Source organism: Gekko japonicus, unplaced genomic scaffold, assembly GCF_001447785.1.
Source record: "Gekko japonicus isolate JY-2015 unplaced genomic scaffold, Gekko_japonicus_V1.1 scaffold446, whole genome shotgun sequence".
NCBI lineage: Eukaryota > Metazoa > Chordata > Lepidosauria > Squamata > Gekkonidae > Gekko > Gekko japonicus.
Genome location: NW_015168058.1, coordinates 550,932 through 565,688, shown reverse-complemented (window position 1 = coordinate 565,688; position 14,757 = coordinate 550,932). Strand labels below are relative to the sequence as shown.

The 14,757-nt window shown below is 46.5% G+C and overlaps 1 protein-coding gene across 1 annotated transcript in view; it reads right to left on the bottom strand.

Annotated features, from left to right (window-relative positions):
• The window catches only part of AGBL2 (ATP/GTP binding protein-like 2), a 71,055-nt gene that overhangs the window by 11,687 nt on the left and 44,611 nt on the right, over positions 1-14,757 (bottom strand). The window contains exons 16-17 of the mRNA XM_015414502.1: positions 9,366-9,560; positions 8,813-8,864 (exon numbers count right to left, since the gene is read on the bottom strand). Coding sequence (XP_015269988.1) covers positions 8,813-8,864; positions 9,366-9,560 — 247 coding nt within the window. The remainder of the gene's footprint in view (positions 1-8,812; positions 8,865-9,365; positions 9,561-14,757) is intronic.

The window sequence follows — 14,757 nt, the reverse complement described above, 5'->3', positions numbered from 1 at the left end:
TCAGCAGATCCACCATATTAATGAAAGCAGTGAAGTAGACTTGATGTACTCTAAGAAAGGACCCTGCCTTGATGCAGCAACATAACCCAAGCTTTACCTGGGTTTGGTCTCAGTAGCTCCCTGAGTAATACATAGGTAAAGGTAAAGGTTTCCCTTGCTCGAAAGCCAGTCGAATCCGACTCTAAGGATGCGGTGCTTATCTCTGTTTCCAAGCTAAAGAGCCAGAGCTGTCCAAAGACATTTCTGTGGTCATGTGGCCAGCATGACTAAACACCAAGGCGCACAGAACGCTGTTACCGACCCACCGAAGTGGTACCTATTTATCTACTTGCAATTTCTTGCTTTCGAACTGCTAAGTTGGCAGGAGCTGGGACCAGAGACGGGAGCTCACTCCGTCATGCAGCACTCAGGTCTTGAACTGCCGAACTACCAACCTTCATGTTTGCAGTTCAGAGTCTTAACCACTTGAGCCACCGCAGCCCCTAATACATAGCATAAAGCAAAAGGCTTTAAGAAAAGGTATTTAAAACAAGGTATATAGTTCAGTGGCAGTATAAGTGCACAAAATAATGAAACTGACTATCTTGTTTACTTGAGTCCTAACACAGTGCAGTTGGTTCTTAAAGCTTAGAGTTCCAGAGCATAATACAAATATCTTCTTAGCATCAAGGAGGGATAGAGAGGAAAAGGTAAAGGGTCAGGATTCTTCTTTCTAACACAGACTATACTTATAGAAAAATGATAGCCATAACCTTCCGACCTCCTCAACCAATCACTATGCAGTATCCACGGTACATTCTAGGGTGCATGTGAGCTCCCCTTCCCATACTAGATTTGCAGTTGAACTGCGTGAGCTAAGTCACTGCCAGTATGCGGGCAGGGTGGCTAACACATGTGGAGAATCAAAGAACAGTGAACTAGCTGGAAAATTCCTTTCAGATGGCTCCTCTCTTGACAGCATGGAATGTCCCACTGTGTGGCAAGACCAAACAGCCCAGGCCTCCAACCAGTGAGTTGGCCCTCTTAGTTGAGGAAAGCCCTGCCCTGGATGGCACAGGCTCGCCTGATCTCATCAGATCTTGGAAGATAAGCAGGGTTGGTCCTGGCCAGTATTTGGATGGGAATACCAGGGCTGCTATATATAGGCGGGCAATGGCAAACCAATTCTGAATGTCTCCTGCCTTGAAGACCCTACAGGTCACTGACTTGAGAGAGAGAGAAAAAGAGCTGAGAAAACAGTTACAATGCATTCCATGACAATGTGGACTGTTTGCATTAAAATAAAATACAAAGAAAAGTAAGGTACAGCAAGTGCTCAAGGTGAAAGTAGTAGCAGAACAAATCAATTTTGCAAAAGACCACTGGGAGACGCATAATCACAACACAGTCCCCACCCTATAGGGGAGGCATCCGACATGGGATTGACTTCCAAAGGCTCAGAATCAAAAGGGGTACCATGAGAAAAATGCAATGGTGAGACCACCAGAATGATGCACATTAGCACTCTTTCAGAAAGAAAGGAAAACAAATCTGGGCATCCTCTGAAGAAGAAGAGGAGATTGGATTTATACCCCTTCACTACCCAAGGGAGTCTCAGAGTGGCTCACAAACTCCTTTCCCTTCCCCTCCCCACAACAGACCCCCTGTGAGAGGTAGGCGGGGCTGAGAGAGCTCTGACAGAAACTGCCCTTTTTTCAAGAACAGCCGTGCCAGAACTATGGCTTGCCCAGGTCATCCAGCAGGTGGAAGTGGAGGAGTATGGAGTCCACATACTTAACCACTATACCAAACTGGTGTGAAATATACACCAAAAACCAAATTCTATCACAGTGTCATATACAGATATGTATGAATTCAAGAAAATGTACCTGTGGAAGCCAAAAAAGCTAACAATCAGTAGGATAAAAACGGTTGCCCTGGAATGGCTCAACAGCCATCAACGAAGCAGGGAAAACAATACAGACTCATGTGGGCTACCCTAATTGCTGTGCATTTTGTGAATCCACCAAGGCATAATCCCAAACAAAGCAAACATTAGAATTCTGGCACTGACAGCTTCCACCGCCAAACACAGAAGGATTCTCTGCAGGAAGGGTCAAGAGGTTTATGAATCAGGCAGCCAAACAAAAGACTATAATACACATAATTACATGACTTGGACCTAAACACAGGCCTTTTCAGGTGCCCTCCTTAACACAGTTACTCAAAATAGCACTCTTTTTCTGTTGTAGGGAGAGTACTGAATAGTCTAATACGGAAGACAGTCGACTTCCCCTCAGAAGAGAGGTGGGGAAGATCTTGGGTCTGAGCCCACTAAATTGAAGGAATTATTTGATTAGCAGAGTGCTCAAGGCACATAACGCAGCAGAGCCTATCTGGTTTGCATGTGTTGACAAGAAACAAGGTTACACATGGAGCCTCTATTTCTGCTAAACTAATATGAGTCCTTTATTGTAAGAAACTCCATTCTAGACAGGATAGAGTAGGGATAGGATTCTAATCTAGTCTAACTAGCTAGGATGGATAGAGATGCAGGAGGCGTGTCCTGCCCTCACGGTGCCAAGATGGAGAAAAGTTAGCACAGTGTGGAGAGAAAGTGTCAAAACGGAACGAAGGAAGATTCCGAGAATAGCAATCTACACATCAAACGGATGGCATCAGAGTAGTAGAAGGGAAGGATGATTAAGGTCCTGGCCTATCCATCTCTCTGACTCTCTTATAGTCCTCCTTTGAAGTCTGAGGCTAAGAGGCAGTGCAAAGTCCTTCACTTCCAACACAAGTGACGCAGATGTGAAACTGTAGGAAACCTGTGAGTGGTGGACACAAGACAACAGATCACTTACTTTCTCTTGTAGAGTAAATCACTATAGTGGATAGATGAATGAATTTAAAAGATTTTTGACAAGTCCAATTACCAGAGACTTTTTCAGTAGGAGATGCCAAGGATGAAACCTAGCATCTTGCACATGGAAAAAACATATACCCAGCTCTGAGACACCACATTATTTGAAGGAGGGGAAAAGTGGTGACTCTTATTTATGTATTTATTTATTTCATTGTATTTATACCCCGCCCTCCCTGTGAATGGGCTCAGGGCAGCTTACACTTGGCACAAAGTGCATACAATATAAAATAGGTAAAACAGTTAAAATTCAGTCCAATCAGGATGCAAGAATAGAAAGATCCCAATGTCTTGCATACCAGAAGGGGAGGGCCAGGGCCGTAGATAGATGTTACTCGGCCCTCCGGCGGTATCGCTCTATAGTGGAGCGGTGGTGGTAGTGGCAGTGGCGGCTCCTACTCGAAAGCCTGGCGGAAGAGCTCCGTCTTACAGGCCCAGCGGAACTGCAAAAGGTCCTGCAGGGCCCTGATCTCCTCCGGGAGCTCATTCCACCAGATAGGAGCCTCCACTGAAAAGGACCTGACCCTTGTTGCCGCAAGCCTGGCCTCCTTGGGGCCCAGGGTCACCAGCCGGTGTTGTGACCCCGACCGAAGTGCTCTTTGGGGCATATGTGGGGAAATGCGGTCCCTCAGGTATGTCAGACCCTGCCCATGTAGGGCTTTAAAGGTAAGGACCAGCACTTTGAAGCGAATCCGGTATGCTATAGGTAGCCAGTGCAGCGCTTTCAATACAGGTCAGCAGTGTTCCCTCTAAGCTGAGTTAGTGTGAGCTAGCTCACAGTTTTTTAGCCTCTAGCTCACACATTTTTGTCTTAGCTCAGGAAGGATGGCTCCAGACCGCACTAATCACAACTTTAATGCCAGCAGCACACAAAGTAGAATTTTTGCTCACAAGACTCCACAGCTTAGAGGGAACATTGCAGGTCGGGTGTGCTCCCACCTAGGGGCTCCCACCAACAGCCTGGCCGCAGCATTCTGCACCAGCTGCAGCTTCCAGATTTGCGACAGAGGCAGCCCCATGTAGAGAGTGTGTTACAGTAGTCTAACCTCGAGGTGACCATCGCATGGATCACTGTAGCTAGGTCATTGCGGTCGAGGAAAGGAACCAACTGCCGCACCAGCCTAAGATGATAAAAGGCCAATCTGGCAGTGGCTGCCACCTGGACCTCCATCGTTAAGGTGGGGTCCAGGAGCACTCCCAAGCTCCTAACCTCCAAAGCTGGCACCAGATGTGCCCCGTCTAAGGTCGGGAGCCCTATCCCCGGTCCGGTCTGACTCAAACACAGGACCTCCGTCGTCGCCGAGTTTAATTTCAGCCTGCTCCATCTGAGCCACCCAGCCACAGCTTTTAAAGCCTGGTGCAGATCTTCTGGGTTGGAGTCCGACTGGCCGCCCAACATCAAATAGAGCTGGGTATCATCTGCGTATTGATGGCACCATATCCCATACCTCCGAGCAATCTGGGCAAGGGGGCGCATATATATGTTAAACAGCATCGGGGAAAGCACCGCCCCCTGAGACACCCCACATTCCAGCGGGTGCCTCTGGGACTGCTGTTCCCCTAGCACTACCCTTTGTCCCCGACCTTGGAGAAACGAGGCAAGCCATTGAAGGGTGAGCCCCTGGATCCCCACATCGGCGAGGCGGCGGGACAGCAGCTGATGGTCGACCGTATCAAATGCGGCCAATAGATCTAACAACATCAGCACCGCCACACCGCCTCGATCCAGATGCCTACAGAGGTCATCAGTCAGAGCAACCAGTACTGTCTCCGTCCCATATCCCGGGCGAAAACCGGACTGGAATGGGTCAAGGACAGAAGCGTCATCCAGAAAGCCCTGTAGCTGAATCGCCACCGCCCTCTCAATCAGTTTGCCCAAATAGGGCAAATTGGACACCGGCCGATAGTTAGCCAATTCAGCCGGGTCGAGAGTTGGTTTTTTCAGGAGAGGGTGAACCATCGCTTCCTTGAGTGCCTCGGGGAACCGCCCTTCCGAAAGGGACTTGTTAACAATCTCCCTCAAGGCACCTCGAAACCCCTCGTGGCCTGCTTTAATGAGCCAGGAGGGGCACGGGTCAAGGCCGCACGTGGTTGGACGTACAGATACGAGCAATCTGTTGACTTCTTCCAGACTGAGCTGGTCGAAACACTATAAACCCAGACTCGAAGACGCGCAAGGGGCCTCGAATTCGCTAACTGTTTCAACTGTGGCGGGGAGGGTGCGGCGGAGCGTCAAGACTTTATCCGCGAAATAGCTTGCAAAAGCCTCACAGCCAATCTCCAATTCCCTAGCCCAATGCTCTAACCTCTATACTGCACTGGCCCCATAGGAATCGCTCCAGAGGCAGTCTGAACCCAGTTGTTATTATTTATTAATATTTACATCATTTATAGTCCACTTGGACTCAAGGTGGATTACACATAATGAGTCAATACAATCAACAGTTCAATAGGATTAGGATTGTAGAACCATCAGAAATCTAAAAACAGAACTGAAGTAAAGCATAAGTCTTAACATGACACATTAAAAGAGACAAAAATTACTCAGTAGGATCCTAGTTTCAGTAAGCTAAACACAGTAGCATAGACCACAGTCCCTAATAACTTATCTAAGTAACTTTGTGAATCATTTAGTACCGTGCAACTCTGTTGCCTGCACAGAAAAGCTCTCTTGAGTAATTCAGTTTTGCATAGTTTGCAAAAGCCAGGAGAGTGGGCGCCCTCCTGAGGCAGGCCGTTTCATAAGGCAGGGCCCACCGTGGAGTCGAGATAAGGCGCTCTCCCAGAAGCAGCAGTGAGACTGAGAACACTGGTGGGAGGAAGAGAGTGTAGTGTGGGCACACACAAAACTGACGGGAGGATTGCCTACAAAAGGACTGGGCCTAGAGGTGCAGGTTTATCATTGGTAGAAGCTGCCTGAAACGATAACTTCTGGAATTAATACCATCTGCTGAAGCACACTGTATGTTTTCAGTGTTTTACTGATTTTAGTGAGTTTAATTAATGTTTGTATTAATGAATTGGTTTTAATTGTATATGTCTGGAACCCACCCTGAGCCTGCTATACAGGGAGGGTGGGATACAAATCCAATAATATAAATAAATAAACACTGAAAAACAGAAGCAGCCAAGGTGACCCAAACCATCACTACGGCTCAGGCTTGCCTCCAAAAATCATACTTGCTGATTAGCTCTAAGCTTCCTGTGGAGGTGGCCATAGCAAGCCCTGCCTCTCCTTGAAACTGCACCTGTGCCAAAAGCCTCTCAGGATTATGGATTTGTCCTTAGAGACTGAAGCAAGATGGTAGAGATGAGGCTGCTCTGTCACTGTTGTTAGCCTTTAGAACTAGGCATTAGTAAGAGGGAGCAGAGATCAACGGAATCAGTTCTGACCCTGGAACTCCAAGGAGCCTTGGAGTGAATCACACTTTTCACCAATGCCTCCAGGGGTCTCACCTCAGAACTGAGGGCAGCCATAAAGGGGTCCCTTTGGTCAGGTGTGCACATAACCAAATCCTTTACAACAGGCTCCTATCAGTCCACACCTCCAGGCAGCTGGGAGGGGGAGGAGTGCCTTTATTCAAGCTGACATGGAAAACAGCCCTTGAGAAATCCAAGGCTGTATCAACCCACGCCTCCAGGACTTTCAGGTTGGAACTGAGGGCTCATGTGGAACCAAGGGCAGCAAGGAAAGGGGAGGGATTCCTTCAGATAGGCAGGCTGCTGGCAAAACCTTAGAAAAGAGCCATTCTGAATCTGAGGCTCTACCAGGCAACACCTCTGCATTTCTCCCCTCAGAACTGGCACAACCAAGGAAGGGGAAGGTACCTTTATTCAGACTGGCGTGCAGCCAGAGCCTCTGAAAAAAGTTGGTGAATCCAAGGAACTGACAGACCATACCTCAGCAGGGAGGCGGAAGGTGCCTTTTATTCAGGTTGCCACTCAGCCAAAGCCTTTCTTAAAAGAGCCCTTTTTATTTATTTTATTTATTTGGTTCAATTCCTATCCCGCCCTTCCCGTGAACGGGCTCAGGTTGGGTTACAAGCATTAATTACAGGACAATAAAATCAGAGACATTTAGAACGATAGAACTTAAACAATGGCGATCAAACTACTTCACAACCATTTTTTATGGTGCCCCAATATCAGTCAATTAAAAGCAGAGAGGACTGAACCCCAGAAGGGATTTGAGATGGTAAATATCCTACCTCAGTTAAACCAAGGCGGGTTGTTATTCTGAGTCCTCGAAAATGGAGGCCATAACCGATGGCAGCAGATGGTGATGGAAGGGTAGCAGAATGGTGACAAGATGGTAGCAGGAGGGGCCCAATGACACTTGCTGTCCGCTGCCTCGTCCAAAAGCCTGGCGGAAGAGATTCTTCTTACAGGCCCTGCAGAACCGTAAAAGGTCCCACAGGGCCCTGATCTCCTCTGGGAGCTCATTCCACAAGGCTGGGGCAAGGGCTGGAGAAGCCCTGGCCCTGGCTGAGGCTAGACGGGTGTCAAATCATGCCTTCGGGGTAAATTGGTGATAGGAAGAGCAGGCAGCTCTGTCTTTTGACCCCCCCCAGGCAGATAAGACACAAAGAATGGGTGTTTATCGGCACCCTTTTAAAGCCACAGTTGGCACAATCATGAGAAGGCCCCTTTTTGAGCCGTAATGACAAAATGGAAAGCCGGAAACTTTTCTTCTGAGATAAACAAGTCTCCTCAGCCTCGAGAATGAGGTGAGTGAACAATGAAGAAACAATGGAGAACAGCATTGGAGATGCTTTATTTGCAGTGGCAAAAAGAGAACGGGAAGAGGTCTCCTCCTGGTCATGGGATGGTTTTGGCAGGAAAGTGCCAGAGGGAGGAGGGACAATCCTAGTCTTCTAGAAAGTTTTGGAAATATTTTCTGCAGCTGGCCTGCACACACACACACACACGTCTAGTGTGCACAGAAGCCATGACAAGGAACAATTTTTTCCTCCTTGGAGATTCATCATTCACTGTGATGTGAAAAAAACCCTTATATGTATTTTAATATGTGTTATGAATAATTAAAATGCATTATCAAAAAGGTACCTTTAACATGGAATATTTATATGCCCAGAATCCCAAAAACAGATGAAAGGAACTCAATTTATCCACAATATTTACATTATTTGAAGTGTTCATTTCGATTAGATCAAATGCTGTGGGAAGCCGTTTCCACAGTGGTAGTGTGGTAGATTTATTCCAATGATCTGCTCAAATACTCTTTGTGTAATTGACAGATTTACAACAGTAATTACTGGTTGAAAATCTTCATCTAAATACTTTGGAATGAATGCTAAAAGATCAGATGTCAATCAAATCCCACCAATAATTTGCACAGTCACAGTTTGAGACCAGTACACTTGAACATGAGTGCAGTTCCATTATAATGGCAAATATCCTCATTTCTGATTGACACTTCCAGTCTTTTTCAAGTGACAGTTTTAAAATCTTAAATTGGTCCATAGTTTTTTATTCACTCCAAATATCCACAGACCAGGAGTCCCCAACTTTAGAACCCATGGGCACCTTTGGAATTCTGACACAGCATCGCCGGCACAGCGACAAAGGGACAGGAGCTGCACCCAGCCACAACACGGCTACTACAGCTTCGTTCAGTCGCACAGTGAGGATCCTTGTGTGCCAAAGAAACATTTTTAAAAATCTGCACTGTCAATCCAATCTCCAATGGCCAATCAGAAGCCTTGCTGGACAAAAGCCTCCCCTGGCCCCACCCACTTTCTAAAAGCAGGAGCCCCGGGAGAGGTGCCGGTGGGCACCATGTTGGGGACCCAAAAGAGCATGAGGTGCAAAAGGGCCTCAAGCCTAAAAATGAGACCAGTACCATTTCATTAGCTGTTATGGTGCCGGTGAGGAAGACTGATACAGTACCTGTACCGTCTGATTCTAAGAGCAGGTGGAAAGAATGATGAAACAGAGGGGCCTGTAGAGAAGGGAAAACAAAGATAATTAATAACCATAAATGCAAAATAATCATCAACTATACATTTATGGCTGGCTCTCCCTATTAGAGTGAAATGAGAGATTCCCCATGTAGTTTTGTGAGGAACAAGACTAACATTCTGAAGATGGAGAATAAATATCTAGAATTCTGTCCGATTTCACACCACATTTTATCTTCTTGATTTGCCAGAATTCATTAACTCCTAATGCTCACCTCCCATGCAGTGTTCCCTCTAAGCTGAGTTAGTGTGAGCTAGCTCAGTTTTTTAGCCTCCGGCTCACACATTTTTCTTAGCTCAAGAAGGAGGGCTCCAGAGCAAACTAATTGATGCAGCAGCCAAATCGCTCACTCACAACTTTAGTGCCAGTAGCTCACAAAGTAGAATTTTTGCTCACAAGGCTCCACAGCTTAGAGGGAGTATGCCATGCCATCCCACAGCAAGCTTTCCCAGTCTTCTTAGCTTACATGGCTGTCCCATACCTTCATTTTGTTTCTCAGGGAATTCTCCTTTGAGTTGTCCATGGAAGGGGGGTGGATGCTGTTTGATGGGTGAGTTTATGAGGCTTGATCGTTGTGCTCGTGTTGGTGGAATCATGGTTACGATGAGGGGCTGAGGATCCTGGGTCTTGAGGTCACACTGAACTACAGGGACAATCTGGTTACCTAAGGGAGGCTCTAGGGGGAAAAGAACATGTTGCTTACCTGTAACTGATGTTCTTTGAGTGGTCATCCGTGCAATCACACTGGTGCAGATCAGAGTTCACACTAAGCTGCACTAGCCTGCGCTAGCACATACCTTTTTAGTCCTTGGCACCAGAACAATTTTTGTCTCAGCGCAGGGCTCGTAGGGTTCATTGCCCGCCCCAGTTTGTGCCTCCTCTGAGGGTGAGCTTTGCTTGCTTGGTGGCTGTGCTGCTTTGAGGGCAGGAGGGGCCAAGGCAGACCACAGCTCGCTTTCCTCTCTCCCCCTCCCTGCTCGCTTTGCTTCTGGCGCCTCCACGACAGTCACTACCTGTCCCCTCCCCTCCCCTCCCCTCGCACATGGGGTGAGAAAAAGCAGCTTTTGGGGGGGCGGTAAAAGCCGGAACAGCCCAGAACGGGCCGGGACAGGCATTAAACAAAAAATAGGACCACAAAAAACACAGGGATGCATTACAGACATTCCAAAACAATATTCAAGAAGTGAAAGCACAGAACTCTCGCACCTTTATTAACCCTAGGGTTGCCAGCCTCCAGGTGGGGCCTGGGGATCTTCTGCTTTTACAACTGATCTCCAGCTGACAGGGATCAGCTCCCCTGGAGAAAATGGCTGCTTTGAAGGGTGGACTCTATGGCATTGGGCCATGCTGAGGCCTCTCCCCTCCTCAAACCCTGCCCTCTCCCGGATCCACCCCCAAAGTCTCCAGATATTTTCCAACCTAGACCTGGCAACCCTAATTAACCCTTTCCCTCCAGAACACCCTGAAATTGGCCAGAACAGGCATGAGACAAACAATAGTACCAGAAAAAGCACTGGGGTGCATTACAGGCACCCCAGAACAATATTCTAGAAGGGAAAACACAGAACTGTAACAATTTTATTAACCCTTTCCAGGCCAAAATCCCTGGGGAACACCCTGAAATGGGCTGGAATGGGCATTAAACAAATAATAGTACCGTGAAAAGCACTGGGATGCATTATAGACTCTCCAGAACCATATTTTAGAAGTGAAAACACGGAACTCTCACACTTCTATTAACTCTTTCCTGGACAAAATCCCTCCGGAACACTGTGGAACGAGCCAGTTCTATTTTTTGTTTAATGTCCGTTCTGGCACCTTTCAGCATGTTCCAGGGGCTTTCTTTCCTGGAAAGGGTTAATAAAAGTGTTACAGTTCCATGTTTTCACTTCTAGATTATTGTTCTGGAGTAATGAATCCCAGTGTTTTTTGTTTAATGCCCGCTCCGGCCTGTTCCAGGCTGTTCCGGCTTTTACCCTGTCCCGCTTTTTTTCAAAATAAGGGGGAAGTTGTTGGGTCCAGATCAGACAACTGAGCTTTGGGCTAGTTATACTGGTGCTATACTGGTGCTGCATTTTCCCAATAGCAATGAAGGCAACAATACTAACCATCTCAGGCTGCAATCCTAAAAATACTTTGCTGGGAGGTTGAATAAAACAGGACACTTTGAGTTGACTGGCTTAGGATTGCTCATTCAGAAACCTTCTGGTTGAAAGATATAAATCTTTTAAAAATATATATAAATACATAATAGCTTTTTATTTCCCTTTCAGTTTTGACCAAGAACATATATTTTTCACCAAGCCCTGCACCAAGATGAATTTTGACTGTTTATGTAAACTACTATATAATTAATTCTATCTCTATAGTATTTTGACATTTTTACGAAAGCTTTTTAAATCCAGTTTTTAATGAACCCCCTCCAGAGGGCTTTGTGCAGGATTAAAATAATTATATCTATCTAAAAATAAAATAGCTATATAAAATATTACAATACTGTATAGAAGTCAGCCATTAAATGCCATCCCAAACAAGGATTTAAAGCACTTATGTAAAATTTTAAGGCTTGAACTTTGGTGAAACTGTAAAAGTGACTTCCAGAGCTGTAGGACAGTCACCAAGTATGCGAGCAGACTTCTGTGGTGCAGACTTGGTACAATCCACTAGGATGTCCCCCTGAGGTGGTCATTTCAGAAGGGGCAGGAGATGTACAAAGATTCCTCTATACCTTTCTGCTTAATTCCTGATGGGCTCATGCAGGAGATATTTTCTGTCAGATTCCGCCATTGGAGCATGAATTTAGAAGTATTTTGCAATGTCCTTCAAAACCGCTGTGGCTCAGTTCAAACATAACATGAGGCCATAATTTAATTAAACTTTGTCTAAGTGAATGCAGGCCACTTTGCAGGTTAATTCGGTCCCTCAAACCAGGATCTGAAACCATAGTTTCAAGTTGGATAACTAAACCAAAGTTAGTCTTAGCTATGGTTCTGTGCAATGTATGAATGAAGACATGCTGACATAACCCTGGCTGGTTTCTTAGCACTGCTTTTACTCATTCCTGAATATAGACACGCATGGCCAGATCAAAGGTGGTGAAATCACCATTTATTAAGGCAAACCAGGATCTGGGTGACGATCTGTAGGCCAAATGCTGTTTCATAAGCTAACCACGGTTTTGGATCTGAACTGAGCCAATGAAAAGTTCACTCTCAAAGTTAGATATGGCCCAACCCATTAAAGGTTCTATAGGTAAAGGTAAAGGTTCCCTTGCTCGAAAGCCAGTCGAATCCGACTCTAGGGTTGCGGTGCTCATCTCCGTTTCAAAGCCAAAGAGCCAGCACTGTCCGAAGACGTTTCCGTGGTCATGTGGCCGGCATGACTAAACAACAAGGCGCACGGAACGCTGTTACCTTCCCACCAAAGTGGTACCTATTTATCTACTTGCAATTTCTTGCTTTCGAACTGCTAGGTTGGCAGGAGCTGGAACTAGAGACGGGAGCTCACTCCGTCTTGCAGCACCCGGGTCTCGAACTGCTGAACTACTGACCTTCCACAGCCTGCAGTTCAGTGTCTTAACCACTTGAGCCACTGCAGCTATAGGTAAATGCTTATGTCATACCTGAACATGGGAGCTGCTTCCCTGTGTCTTTTTACCATGTGACAACTGAACAGTACAGGATTCCACCACCACCCAGAAAAACATGAAAATATGTAAAGGATATAGCAGTTTGCTGACTAGAATGCATCAGTTAGATTTTTCTGCTACTAGGCTTGCCAGCCCCCAGGTCTGGGCGGGGGATCCCTTGGTTTCAAGGGCTTCTCCCCACTGTGGACCAGCTGGCTGGTGGGGGAACCCCACCCCTAAACAGGGACATCACCATACGATGCCCCCAATGTGACGATGTCACCCAGAAGTGACGTCATTGCATTGCGGATATCACATGAGGACGCTCTAGTATTTGGGCAAACTCTGTGGTTTGAGGGCGAAAAAACCATAGAATTTCACCCAAACACCAGAGTGTCCCTACGCAACGTCCCTGACATGATGACATTACTTCTGGGTGAAGTCATTGCATCAGGGACATCACACAATGTCCCCTCCCACCCCTGAATGCCCCCCCCAATCCCCCCACCAGAGCAACAAGGGCACCTGGCAACCCTATCTGCTACTTTTAAAAATCAAAATCCCAATTGCACCCTCTGTGTTCAGATATAATTTCAACACAAAGCATAATTTTTTGTCACAGTATATCATGTGGTTATGTTTGATGCCTGGGTGCAAATGATGACTCTCTGCAATTTTGGGGTAGCTTTAATGGGGGATGGGGGAAAATGGCTTCTTTGGAGAGTGGACTCCAAATGTAGTCAAATGTAGGCTCACTCACAACTATAATGGTAGAAGACCTTTTGGCTCACAAAACTGAATTTTTGCTCACAACACTACACAGCTTAGAGGGAACACTGGTGCAGATGCAACTCTGGAAAGTTCTACAGTTTCTAGCCCAGAAACTGGCATTCAAATTCCCTCCAAGAGAGAACTTTGCCTCTTAGTTTCTGCTCTGTGAGTGCCATTCTGCTCAGTTTGTTCGGATTACCCAGCAATGTGAGAACTGAGAGGGCAGGAGTGGAAGAAGAGTTGGTTTTTATACTCTGCTTTCCTCTACACTAAGGAGTCTCAAAGTGTCTTACAATCGCTTTCCCTTCCTATCCCCACAACGGGCACCTTGTGAGGTAAGTGGGGCTGAGAAAGTTCTGAGAGAACAGTGACTGGCCCAAGGTCACCCAGCAGGTTTCATGGGGAGGAGTGGGGAATCAAACCTGGTTCTCCAGATTAGAGTCCACCATTCTTAACCACTACACCATGCTGGCTCTCATGCTGAAGAAAGAGGGCAAATTATGTGACAGCACACATGACAACTTGAAGGACATTAGTTACAAGAAAGTTTTTCTTCTTCATGGTCTCTGTACTGTCCCACATATTAGAAATAATCAAGCTGGCCTACCTGGAGGCGGGTAGTGGAACCTTCTCAAGGAGAAAGAGGATATAATACAGCCTGACAAATCCTGCATCCTGTCACTCCCTGCTATCAAGTGTAGAGTGGAAAATGGAGGCAGGGGTGGTCGCCCTTGTCTCCTCAAGAAGCATACATTTAAAATGGTAGGAGGATGCAGCGATAGTTCTCATCTGACGTGCTTGCGAAGTTCATGGCAGTGGCTCCTTTACCTTATTAGTATGCCAGAGGGAGGAGCCACTCCCCCCCACGAAAGCTCCCCTTTGTAGTCTCTCTTCTTCTCCCCATGCAGCCCAGCCTTGCCTAGTTACCCATCCAGACCCATCATCCAATGCCCCTTGCCAACACTTGCAGTGCAGAGTTCCTCTACCTGTGAAAGATCAGCTTCGTCAGGGAGCAGGGACTCCCCTGGATCTATGCTCAGGGAGAAGGATCTCTGCATGTATGTGCAGATCAGTGAAGGACTGACTGACTGAAGGGGTGATCATTAAGGCAGGAGAAAGCAAAGGAGAGCTTCCCTGGGAAGTGGTGACTCTGTGCAGGGGTGGAGTGTAGCTGGGCCAAACTACACAAGAGAAAGTTTTTGCAGGGAGGGAGATTTTGCAATCTGCCTATGCTCAAAAGGAATCGTCTCCACTACTGCATAACCTCACCTAGCTGTCATGCAGCTCCTCTCAACAGATATACAAAAAGAGGCAAGTGGTATGGTATACTTAGAGATGTAACATTTCTGGAAATTTTGATGCTTGGAAAAAAAACCCATTTTCCCCCAATGTTTTTTTTGGGGGGGGAAATGGAAATTTTCAGAAAAATTGAAAAAAATGCAACATTAGCATTTCTTTTGTCTTTTCCAGATTG